The following is a 13,271-nucleotide window of genomic DNA, read 5'->3' as shown; positions in this document are numbered from 1 at the left end:
GGCGGTCTATAGCACACCCCAAGCACTATCCCAGGGGAGGCTCTAGTAGTTTTTTTACCTAATGTGAGTATTGCCCAGACAGACTCCGTCTTATCCATTCCATCACTTATTATTTCTTTACAGTTTACCTCATTATTGACATACAATGCTACTCCCCCACCTTTACCTTTGATCCGGTCTTTCCTAAACAGCACGTACCCTTCCATACCTGTACTCCAGTCATGACTACCGTTCCACCACATTTCAGTTATTCCTATGATATCCGGTTTCATTTCTCGGACCAGGAGCTCCAATTCCTCCATTTTGTTACCTAGGCTTCTCGCATTGGTGTATAAAAACATTTTAATTTATGCCGTTTGGCCTCTCTCACATTCGTTATCCCATTTGGTATGGACACCGTACTGCTAGTATGACCTATTAGTCTAGTATCCATCCCACCCCTCCTCCTTATGTCTAATCTCTTCTCCCCGGCTATATCTGTTCTTATCTCATTGTCCTCCCTCTCAATGTTATAATCTGGTGTGGAGATTAACTGGACATCTCCCAACCGTCTCCCCCAAATTCCTAGTTTAAAAGCTCTTTTGATGAGATGAGCTAGCCTCCCTCCCAGAAGTCTATTTCCTTCCCTACTCAGGTGAAGTCCGTCCCTTGAGAACAGTTTTCTGTCCCCGAAAGCCTCCCAGTGGCCATACATCCCAAAGCCCTCTTTATAGCACCACTCCCTTAGCCAACTATTTATCATCACAATCCTGTCACCCCTTTGCTGCCCTTCTCTAGGAACAGGCAGAATCCCACTGAAGATGATCTGAGCCTCGATTTCCTTAAGCGTCTTCCCCAGCCTGGCATAATCTCCCTTGATTCTCTCTAGCGAGAACCTAGCCGTGTCATTCGTACCTATGTGAAGGATGATCAAGTGGTTCTTACCTGCTCCTTTTAGGATCCTTTTCAGCCGCAGATCCACATCTCGTATCTTAGCGCCCGGTAGACAGCACACCCTTCTGTTCTCTGGGTCTGCCCTGGTCACAGGCCTATCTAACCTCCTAAGTAAGGAGTCCCCAATCACGTAAACCTGCCTTTGCCTGGTGACAGTGCGCTCTACTAATCTATTCCCTGTTCCCTCTAGTTGCAACCCCTGTCCATTCCTATTTTCCCTTATACTCCCCCTTATGCCATCCTGTATCCTCCCGGGGCCCAGATTTGGTGCTGTCTCCATCAATTCCTCCCCTCTTTCTATGGGACTAGCCACTCTTCTCTTTTTCCTCCCCCTCCCCCCTTCAGTTACCACCTGCTGCACCCCTTCCTCGTTTTCCAAACACCCAAACCTGTTCCTGAGCTCTATTTCTCCTTCACTGGCCCTCCTTTTCCTTGGCCTGCTTCTCACAGTCACATGCTTCCACTGCCCTTGTTCTCCCCCCAGCATTCCCCCCTCACAGGTCTTTGTCCCTGCTTCCACCTGTACCCCTGAGCATTCCCCTTCAGCCCCTCCTTGCCTTTGCTCCATCAGCTGCTCGAACTCCCTTCTAAACTCTATCAGGGTATCTACCTGCATCTCCAAACCTCGGATCTTTTCTTCCAGCAGTTCTATTAGGCGGCATTTCATGCACATATACCTCTGTTCAGGCACTGCCGCTCAAACCATGTACATACCGCAGCTGCTGCATGCAATCATCTGCATTGTGTCCCCCACTGCTTGGCTCATGGCCACTGTTGTCTGAGCCCGCCTACTCAGCTGTGCCCTCTGCACCTGGGGGCACACGGCACACAGGGCACCGTGCCCTCCCCTTCCACCTCCTCCAATGGAACTCCTACTCAAACTCCCCTATTAGCAGCCCTGTTCGCTGCTCGCAGCTGTGCCGCTGCCTGGCTGGGTGGCCGCTTTTATAGGCCCGCTCCTCAGCCAAGCTCCGCCCCCTAATCAGGGCTCAGCTGCCCGCCCAGCATGCTGCCCCTACAGGCCTCTACACATACAAACACTACAAAGACAGACGCAAATACAGGTACCTTCTCCTCCAATGGAACTCCCACTCAAACTCCCCTGTTAGCAGCCCTGTTCGCTGCCTTCTGTGCCGCTGCTCGCTAACCACTGGGCCAGCCTTCCTCCCTCTGGGATGAGGATGAGACTGTGCTCATAGATTATAAACCTGAGCTCTGGCAGCCATGCCACACATAAGAAAAAAATGTAGCGGGACCGTTGATCATGCTTCCCTAATTTAGAGGTTAAAGAATAACTCTCTTCTGAAAATTATGCTTTGGCCAAACGCAAGTTGTGTTTAGTCAGACATACATTGTTGGGCTCAATACAGGTGTAATTGGGTGTAATTTAAGAGCCTGTGATATGATGATCTAATGGTCCCTTCTGGCCTTAAAATCTGTGAATCTCTGAATTCTCTCTCTTACTCCCTTTCTGTTGTAGGGCATATACCTTTTGGTCTGATCTGCCACCCTGATCGGGAGCACTTTGTCTATCCTCTGGGATGTACCGTAATTATTCAAGGCCTGAACAATAACACACAAGCTTTCCTGCACGGGCACACTAACAATGTCTCCTGTATTGCTGTGTCTCGGAGTGGATGTTACGTAGCTTCTGGACAGGTCACCTTCATGGGCTTCAAGGTGAGTAATATTTTTTTAAGTGATTATTTTAACCTTTGGGGGATTGAATAATGACTTTGGGGTGAGTATCAAACTGAAATCTTCCTCCTCAGAGGACTGATCTTGTAGTCCGTAGTCTTGCATGTAATTCTGTTGACTTAGTAGCATAAAGCCTGTGAGTAAAGGCTATAGCAGCAGGCCCTGTTATTTTTAACTACATCAGTATAGGATAACTGATTCAGAGCTGAGCTTTTGGCAGTGGGAGTTGTTATTTTTAAAGAATAATTGAAGCTTTTGTTTTGAGGGGAAAAATGCTAGAAGAGGAAAAGCATTTCAGGGGACTGGGAGGCATGTACTCTTAGATCTCCCTCTGAACTGCTATGTGACCTTAAGCAAGTCCAAAATGAATCATAGAATATCAGGGTTGGAAGGGACCTCAGGAGGTCATCTAGTCCAACCCCCTGCTCAAAGCAGGACCTAATCCCAACTAAATCATCCCAGCCAGGGTTTTGTCAAGCCTGACCTTAAAAACCTCTAAGGAAGGATATTCCACCACCTCCCTAGGTAACCCATTCCAGTGCTTCACCGGCCTCCTAGTGAAAAAGTTTTTCCTAATAGCCAACCTAAACCACCCCACTGCAACCTGAGACCATTACTCCTTGTTCTGTCATCTGGTACCACTGAGAACCGTCTAGATCCATCCTTTTTGGAATCCCCTTTCAGGTAGTTGAAAGCAGCTATCAAATCCCCCCTCATTCTTCTCTTCTGCAGACTAAACAGTCCCAGTTCCCTCAGCCTCTCCTCATAACTCATGTGCTCCAGCCCCCTAATCATTTTTATTGCCCTCCACTGGACTCTTTCCAATTTTTCCACATCCTTCTTGTAATGTGGGGCCCAAAACTGGACACAGTACTCCAGGTGAGGCCTCACCAATATCGAATAGAGGGGAATGATCACGTCCCTCGATCTGCTGGCAATGCCCCTTCTTATACAGCCCAAAATGCCATTAGCCTTCTTGGCAACAAGGGCACACTGTTGATTCATATCCAGCTTCTCATCCACTGTAACCCCTAGGTCCTTTTCTGCAGAACTGCTGCCTAGCCACTTGGTCCCTAGTCTGTAACAGTGAATGGGATTCTTCCGTCCTAAGTGCAGGACTCTGCACTTGTCCTTGTTGAACCTCATCAGGTTTCTTTTGGCCCAATCCTCTAATTTGTCTAGGTCCCTCTGTATCCTATCCCTACCCTCCAGCGTATCTACCAGTCCTCCCAGTTTAGTGTCATCTGCAAACTTGGCAGTCCACGCCATCCTCCAGATCATTAATGAAGATATTGAACAAAACCAGCCCCAGGACCGACCCTTGGGGCACTCCACTTGAAACCGGCTGCCAACTAGACATGGAGCTGTTGATCACAGCTAAATACCTAAGTCCCATTTTCAAAAGTTACTTAGGTGCCCACGTCCCATTAGGCGGCTAAATGTATCGATCACTTTTGAAAATGGGACTTGGGCTCCACGGTCACTTAGATGCTTTTGAGAATCCCGCTGGGTGCATAACTGCATGTTTAGACACCCAAGATCTTTGAAAATCTGGCCCTTCTTTGCCTTCTTCATGGGAATGAATTAGTTAATTACTCTTTGTAGGGCACTCTAAGATCCTTATACGAAAGGGGCAGTAGTACCTTGCAGTATTTTAAAATGTCCAGTTTTGGACCTCTCAATCTTGTACATTGTCCCTTGTTGTCCTTTTGGCCCTGATGTTACACTGACTCTAAAATGAAACACAGTCTCAAACTGGGAAGTCCTTCTTTACTTTTGGGTTGTCTCTTAGACCAGATCTACACAGTTACTTTCACCAGTATCATGATGTCAATCAAGGATATGAAAAGGTGAGTGCCGCCCAATATAGCTGTGCTGACAGAAGCACCTAGTATAGGTGGAGCTATCCCAGCAAAGCTGCCCTTTTGCCAATATAGTTTATTTTGCTCCTGGGGGGTGGCTTTACTATAGTGGTACAAAGGGCAGCTTTGCTGGTATAATATGCCACTGTTCCTATACTGGTAAAGCACTCCTAGTGTAGACATGGCCTTAGTGTGGCTAATCTGAAGAGTATTCATACAAATGGAATCCTGGGCTGGAAAGAAGCCTAACTTAGAAGCACCTTTTGCACCTAAGAACCTGAGGAAATTCTAACTAATGTTCTTTGGACCCCAGGCAGATATAATTTTGTGGGACTACAAGAAGAGAGAGCTGCTTGCTCGGCTGTCACTTCACAAGGGGAAAGTTGAAAAACTGGCGTTCTCTCCAAATGAACTTTACTTGGTGTCACTGGGAGGCCAGGACGATGGCAGGTAACAAGATTAAATTTTGAATCTCTCTCCTCCCCCATCAAAGAAGTCACATAAGCAGAGGGCTAGGTTAAAAGGAAACTTCCTGTGTCTGAGGACCAAATAAATGAAGGCAAAAATGCTGTTGGCAGCTTCCTCTCCTGCTATTGTGAGTTTGATTCCCAGCACGGCCCACAGTGCAGAGGGGAGTCGAAGCTGGTATACTATGCACCTTCTCTCATATACAGTGTAATTCACACTCATTTAGATGCAGGCCCCTGACACATCAGCTCTGAATCTTACTGCCTGAGTTTTAGGGAATCTGTTTGACTTAACGTATGGACATGAAGAAGATATACATCACATCAACGTAGGTTCACCTTTGAATTTGGCCAAAAGAGACTGTCAGGAGCACACTCACCTTCTCGTCCCTCAAGACAGAATTATTTGCCAGTCACATTCCCATGCAATGAGAGGTGCTGGCAGCTGTGGGTTTCTCTGCACATGGCTTCTATCCTTGTCAGTCATTGGATGGGGCCTTTACACCCAGTCATAAATGCAAGGAAAAACATTCATGCCTTTAATGATGAGGTTCTCTGCGGAGCTATGCAATGGATTGAAAGCATAGGTCTTCTCATGGGAGTTGTATGTCTAAAACTGTGCATCTCTCTGCAGATATCCCCATCATTGAGTTCTGCCCTGGGCCGTGTTACAGCCCATCTAGTTTTTATCTGAAATATGCTGTTTATACTGTATGGTAAACTGAGCACACAAATAACAGAGGGAGACTTGAATACATGCAGGGCAATATATAATATTTTTAAACTGTGAGTCAATTGAGAAGAGATGAAAGTGAAGTAATACTATTGTAGCACAGATGAGAAAAAGACGTAGGGCCCAATCCTACAAACATTTATTATTGTGTGTAGTGCTTACTATCAGGAGCAGCCCCGTTGACCTCAATCAGGACTACTGCCCTGGTGCTTACTGAGTGTTTGCGTGGTTGGGCCCTATTTCAGGCAAGTTCTGTGTTGCTCTGACACTGTACCTGATTCCTGACTTGCATCGTCTCTGCTGCTCCACTCCTGGCCAGTCGAAAGCCAAAGATGTGAAATGGTATGGTGTCTTTATGGTGGGCATCACAGTTTCAGGGTAACTGCACCTGTATTTCCCCCTCCGTGGTCCCTTGAGGACACCCTCTTAAAGGTTTCCCGCTTTCAGCCATCACCTCTCCTAGGCAGAGACCCATGTGTCACTCCCTTCTGACCAGGGTTTTTAAGGCTGCACATCTCCATGATTTATACTGTCATATCGCCAACAAGCCAGGCTGCCTAAAAGACCAGCGTCTGCATTTTGCCTGCTCTCCGAGGGCTCTGACTAGTGTATGGCCAGCCGTTACAAGTTACAACACAGCTCCTTCTTAGCAGTTACCTTTATTCTTAAGGTGAAAGCATTACAGAGAAAACATATTAAAACAATAAAAGAAATTACACACATGCTAAAAAGCTTATCAGCGGTCACCTCAACTCCAACCCAGAGGCTTTGGCAGGTTTTAGTCCTTCAAAACCCACGACTGGGTTTTCCCCATGATTACAAGTTCATTTGTCTTAGAACCAGAATGCTGATCTTGAGTCAGTTTAAGCTTGGGCTGTTTATCCAAAAGTCCTTTCTTTGTATGTTGGTATCTGGAGAATCTAGTTTGAACCAGAATATGCGAACATCCCCAGGAGGTGGTACCTGTCTGGAGGTGTTATAACCTGAGTGATTTGCCTTAATCTTCCCCTGCTGTTTTCTGTTTTCACTTCCTGGAGGAGCTGTGGTAATCCTCCCTCTGTGGCGTTCATACAGTGCCTGGCCAACGGTGATACTTAACCCATTCATACACTTAATACAATATGGTCTCCAAAAGATATTGCAGGAAGTTGTCCTATCTGTCACAATGGGGACAGGATGAGATCCATCAGATCAGTTTCTACTGATGACCTAAGACATGATTAAAATCTTGGCCAACAGGAGTTAAAAGGCTAGTGCACAAACCCACTAAGCTGCTTTATGAACAAGGGACATGAATTGCAATTCTATATATCTATGTACAAAAAGTGTGGGTGAACGTTTTCTCTGCAAAGTGGCCCCAAGCCTGGATTCATCTAGCAACATGTTTGGGAAGATAGCTTCACTCTATTGATTGGTGACATTTTCTTATGATTTATACAAGTTGAAACTATTTTTTTAAACCCTTCTTTCCCTGCAGCGTGGTTGTATGGAGCATAGCTAAGAGAGATGCCATCTGCGGCAGCCCTGCTTCAGCCCGTAGTGCTGGAAATGCTACCGTCCTGGCGTTCTCCAACTGCAGAGATGAGGCGTTCATTAGTGCTGGAAAGTAAGGAGGTCTTGTCTAGCCGATAGTAGAGAACTGTTGAGGGGGGGGGAAAACCCACAAAGCTATTTCCTTCTACAAAGACTGTTTACCTAGATGGAAGGAAAGTTAAGCAATGTGGAGTGTTAACGTTTTTTCCTATCACTGTCAAGGGGCCTATGAATATCCATCAGCTTGTCCCTTACAGGCATTTCTGCTTGTTCCACACAAAGAGTGTTTTCAAAGCAGTGCACAGGGAACTGCGTGCATCAGTTCTGTTACTGATGGCAGGGGTTTGTATTCAGCACTCCCCATGCAGCAGTTAAAATATTTGCTTCCTAATGTTTACCCGAGAAGAGCAGTTGATAAATGCCTCTGAACAATGGCATGTTAACGGAGGAGCAGTGACAGCTCAGAGATTGCTGGATTTTTTTCTTTACTGCATATCACAGTCAGTGAGGGTATCACCCCGTACGGTATAAGAGAGCTCTCTGATGCAAAACAGTCATATTTCCACAATTAAATATATTATTACTTGTATATGGCTTGCTTTTTAAAGATGCTGGGGATCTGCAGCTGCCATTGAAATCAATGGGAATTTTGGGTGCTTCTGAAAATGATGGCAATGGCACTCCAAGTGTGCTAGACAGAACATGGGAAAGAGAAGGTCCCTGCTTGAAGTTCTCTCAGCTTAGATTTAGACATAGCACTACAAGTGATAACCAACGAAGGCAGATTGAGGAGATGACGGACCAGTCTGTCCACACATCTTGTTGGTTCTGATGGGTTTTTCAATTAGAAATTAGAATTGGGTTTTTAAAATGTAGTGAGCACTAAATGCTCAGGGACCAAAGCGTGCGAGATGAGGGGGAGATAGTACAGGAGTGGAGTGACATGAAGGGACTCGAGGATAGTGGTCGGATGGGGGTAGGGAAGAGGTGAGAAAAAGCTGCAATTCCTTTTCAGTGGCACTGTGCTGTTTTATCATTGTAAGCAGGGCCGACTCCATAGTTTTTGCCGCCCCAAGCAAAAAAGCCGCGATCAGGAACTCTAATGCCGCCACTTCATTCTTCGGCGGCAATTTGGCGGCCGATCCTTCCCTCTGACACGGACTGAGGGACCCGCCCCCGAATTGCCACCGAAGAGCCGGATGTGCCGTCCCCTTCCAGGGGCCGCCCCAAGCACCTGCTTGCTGGGCTGGTGCCTGGAGCCAGCCCTGATTGTAAGTACTTCCAGCTCTGGTTCTACAGCCCCATCCAGCTCTCTGGTTATACTCTCCACAAGGAGGTCGAAACAGAGAAGCAAACTGCTCACTGTGACATATCTGTAGACCCTCGTGCTCTCTGCTTGTTACAGTGCCGTGGTGGTAGAACAGTTCTGATTGACATCCTCGTTTTTTTTCTTCAATTATGTAGTGGTCCTATGATCTGATCATAAGATAGTTCATAGACTCCTAGGCCAGAAGGGTCCACTGCGATCATCTGGTCTGACTTACTATATAACGCAGGCCATAGAACTCCCCCCACCCCAATTCCTAGAGCAATATCTTTTAGAAAAACATCCAGTCTTGATTTTAAAATTGCCAATGATGGAGAATCCACCACAACGCTTGGTAAATTGTTCCAATAGTTAATTACCTTCCCTATTAAAAATGTACACTTTATTTCCTGTCTGAATTTGTCTAGCTTCAATTTCCAGCCATTGAATTGTGCTCTACTAGCTTGAAAGCCCATTGTCAAATATTTCTTCCTCATGTAGATTCTTATAGACTATAATCCTATCGCCCCTTAACCTTCTCTTTGTTAAGCTAAATCAATTGAGTTCCTGGAGTCTATCACTATAAAGCATGTTTTCTAATCCTTTAATCATTCTCATGGCTCTTCTCTGAACCCTCTCCAATTTATCAACAACATTTTTGATTTGTGGACACTAGAACAGGAGTCAGTATTCCAGCAGCGGTTGCACTAGTGCCAAACACAGAGATAAAATAACTTCTCCGCTTCTACTTGAGAGTCCCCTGTTTATGCATCCCAGGATCACAATAGCCCTTTTGGCCACGCGAGCTCCTGTTCATCTGATTATCCACCACCCTGCCCAAATCTTTTTCAGAGTCCCTGCTTCCCTGTAGGTATGGCCTCCATTCTTTGTTCCTAGGTGTATATGTAACTCACACACCTTCTGGGTATGGTGTTCTGTCCCATCTAGTGCAGGGGTTCTCAAACTGGGGGTCGGGACCCCTTAGGGGGTCACGAGGTTATTACATGGGGGGGTCGCAAGCTGCCAGCCTCCACCCCAAACCCCCGTTCGCCTCCAGCATTTATAGTGGTGTTAAATATATAAAAAAGTGTTTTTAATTTATAAGGGGGGGTTGCACTCAAAGGCTTCCTATGTGAAAGGGGTCACCAGAACAAAAGTTAGAACTACTGATCTAGTGGCACTGAGGCCACTTAGCGAGTTAAAATGAGTCTGCTCTATGGCCTTAGCTAACAGGCTGTTGGCTTTTAGCTCGTGCTGTAGAGGTTCATGCACTAAGCTCCAGAGATCCCAGGTTCAAGCCCACCTGCTGACGACTGGAGTCTGTCAGCGTAACATATACATTTACATGTAATCGTATTAAAACACACATTGGTTGTTTGTGCCCAGCTTACCAAGCAATCTAGATTGCTCAGTGTAAGTGACCTATCCTCTTATTTATTTACCACTGTCCCAATTTTTGTGTCATCTGCAAACTTTATCAGTGGTGATTTTAAGTTTTCTTCCAGGTCATTGATAAAAATAGCATAGGGCCAGGAACCAATTCCTGTGGGACCCCACTGGAAACAGACTTCTTCTTCGAGTGCTTGCTCATATCCATTCCATTAGGTGTGTGCGCGCCGCGTGCACGATCGTCGGAAGATTAACTACCCTAGCAACACCGGCGGGTCGGCTGTGGAGCCCCCTAGAGTGGCGCCTTCATGGCGCTGAATATATACCCCAGCCGACCCGGCGCCCCCTCAGTTCCTTCTTACCGCCCCTGACGGTCGTTGGAACTGTGGAGCGCTGCTTAGCTGTTCTCCACTCTCCCTAGCTTTGTTGGTTATTAGCAGTTATAGTTATAGTGTTTATAGTTAAATAGTTAAATAGTTTTAAAAAAGTTGTTATAGTTGTTCTAAGTAGCTCAGGGGATTAAGGGGGTCGTCTCCCCCTTTCTTCCCCGGCCGCGGGGCCGGGCTCATGCCCAACGCTCCCGGCTTCAAGCAGTGCGCCTCCTGCGCGAAGCCTATGCCCACGAGCGACCCGCACGACTCCTGTCTGAAGTGCCTGGGAGAGTCCCACCAAACAGATAAGTGCAAGATCTGTAAGGCCTTCAGACCAAGGACCAAGAAGGAGCGGGACTTTCGGCTCAGGCAACTCCTGATGGAGGCGGCACTTAGCCCGGACACTCCCTCTACGGGCCAGACCCCGGCGCCTAGCACCTCGGTGCGCAGTGCACCGGCAGCACCGGCTTTGACGACCACGCGAGTGGCGTCAGACAAGCCTCCCCGGCACCGGACCTCGTCGGCACCGCAAGCAGTGCCTCGGCGCCGATCATTATCCCCGGGGCATAAAAAAGCCCATAAGACGGGGACGTCCGTGCCGAAGACGCCGGCTCCCCCAGTGCCGGGGGTAGAGCCGCGTCCGCCGGTGGAGCAAAGGAAACAGGTGCCTCCAGCACCGTCGACTCCGGCACCGAAGCCGTTGAGTCCGGTGCAGATAGCGTCTCCACCGAGGCCGGCGGTGATACAGTGCCTACCGTCGACTCCAGAGACCTTCGCGGCGGCGAGAGACTTAATAGCTCTCACGGAGCCGGCACCGCCTCAACCACCGGCACCGACTGCACCGCTGACTCGCCCGGTCCAGTCGAGGGGGAAACCTGCCTTGATGCGCCCTCCACAAGGACTGGAACCTCGGCACCGCTCCAGGTCCCGAAGCAGGTCCCCACGCCGCTCGCAGTCCCGGCACCGAATATCGTCTCGGCACCGGTCGTACTCGCGGCCAAGATCTTCTTCGCGGCACCGCTCTACGTCTCGGCACCGATATGATCGTCGGCACCGATCAACGTCGAGACGTAGCTCTCGGCACCGCTACGGTCGACGCTCGACGTCGAGAGGCCGCTCCCGGCACCGGGCATACTCCAGGTCCTCGTCGAGGTCCAGATCCGACTCCCGGCACCGACGAGGTCATCGGCACCGGTCGCGGTCCCGGCACCGATCGCCGGCACCGCGTGGAGATAGAACATCCCCGGACCGGCACCGTGCGGCACCGCATCCCACGGGATTCGTCTCGACGCACTCGGCACCGCCATGGCCATCGAGATCGGTGTCCCGCTCCTCTGAGGAAGTATCGAGATCGGCATACCCCCCTCAGGGTCAAGCCGAGGAGCAGGACATAGGCCATTGGCAGGAGGTAGCAGAGGACCCTGCTCATGGCCCATCTCACTGGTCGTTCTGGACCCCGTGGGCGTACCATCAGGCGCAAGGGGCTCCAATTGCGTCGACCTCTCGCTCCGGTCACTCCGTCAGAGGGGCCCCGGAGTCCACCATCTCTCGGCCTCCGCCAGGGGGCATGGAGGCCTCTGGGTCCGCACCACCTGACACCCTGGACCCAGGCACAGGTGATGCTCCAGCCCAGGAACAGGGAGACCAGGACCAGCCCTTGGATCCTGTTCCACCGGAGGCATCTTCCTCTTCTTCTCCCGATGAGGCAGTGGCGGGCACATCGTGCACAGGCCCGCCTCCAATAGATCTTCGGGCTCACCAGGATCTTCTGCGCAGGATGGCCCGTAATATGGACCTGCAGGCGGAGGAGATAGTGGAGGTTCACGACCCGATCGTGAATATCCTTGGAGCGGATGCCCCATCGAGGGTAGCGTTACCCCTGATCCGCACGATTCAAATGAATGCAGATACGATATGGCAAACTCCTGCCTCTATCCCACCCACAGCGAGAGGGGTGGAAAGGAAATACTTTGTCCCGTCTAAGGACTATGGGTACTTGTATACCCACCCCCAACCGTGTTCACTGGTGGTGGAATCAGTGAACGCACGAGAGCGCCACGGCCAGCAGGCTGCAGCGCCTAAATCAAAAGAGGCTAAGCGGCTCGATTTGTTTGGCCGTAAGGTTTACTCAGCCGGAGGGCTACAACTTAGAGCAGCGAACCAACAGGCGCTGCTGAGCCGCTACAGTTTCAACTCCTGGAACTCTATGGGGAAGTTTAAGGAGCTGATTCCCCAAGAGTCCAGGGAAGAGTTTGGAGCCATGGTAGAGGAGGGCAAGAAGGTGGCTCGGACCTCCTTGCAGGCCTCCTTGGACATAGCAGACTCAGCTGCGAGGACCCTGGCTTCGGGTATCGCTATGCGTAGGATCTCCTGGCTTCAGGTCTCGGGTTTGCCTCCGGAGCTGCAGCAAACCCTACAGGATCTCCCCTTTGAGGGACACGGATTGTTCTCAGACAAAACGGACTCTCGCCTGCAGAGCCTAAAGGACTCGAGAACAATCATGCGCTCCCTGGGGATGCATGTTGTGGGCCCTCAGCGCAGGCCATTTAGGCCGCAGCCTCAGCGCTTCTACCCCCCCCCACCTCGTCAGAGACAGGACTCGGCCAGGAGGCGAGGGCGAGGTGGTAGAAGAAGGTGGACCGGCCCTCAACCCGGCCAGAACCAGGGACCACCTAGACCACCTTCAGGCCCCAGGCAGAACTTTTGAAGGTGCGGTCGAGGACGGCGCCCCAGTCATCCCCCAGGATCCAACCCCCTCCTTTCGGGATCGCCTCTCCCACTTCCACCGTGCTTGGTCCCTTATAACTTCGGACCGTTGGGTCCTCCGCACGGTGGAGAGGGGATACGCTATCCAATTTTCTTCTATCCCCCCCTCCCACCCCCCTTCCCCGTCCCTCTTCAGGGACCCTTCTCACGAGCAACTTCTTATTCAGGAGGTTTCTACGCTCCTGGCCATGGGGGCCATAGAGGAGGTTCCGA

The 13,271-nt window shown here is 49.7% G+C and overlaps 1 protein-coding gene across 1 annotated transcript in view; it reads left to right on the top strand.

Moving 5' to 3' along the window:
* Positions 1–13,271, top strand: part of CFAP52 (cilia and flagella associated protein 52) — a 41,904-nt gene that overhangs the window by 4,913 nt on the left and 23,720 nt on the right. The window contains exons 2-4 of the mRNA XM_054048436.1: positions 2,414–2,613; positions 4,807–4,943; positions 7,171–7,299. Coding sequence (XP_053904411.1) covers positions 2,414–2,613; positions 4,807–4,943; positions 7,171–7,299 — 466 coding nt within the window. The remainder of the gene's footprint in view (positions 1–2,413; positions 2,614–4,806; positions 4,944–7,170; positions 7,300–13,271) is intronic.

Source organism: Malaclemys terrapin, chromosome 13, assembly GCF_027887155.1.
Source record: "Malaclemys terrapin pileata isolate rMalTer1 chromosome 13, rMalTer1.hap1, whole genome shotgun sequence".
In the NCBI taxonomy this organism is placed as follows: domain Eukaryota; kingdom Metazoa; phylum Chordata; order Testudines; family Emydidae; genus Malaclemys; species Malaclemys terrapin.
This window is presented reverse-complemented; position numbering and strand designations above follow the sequence as displayed.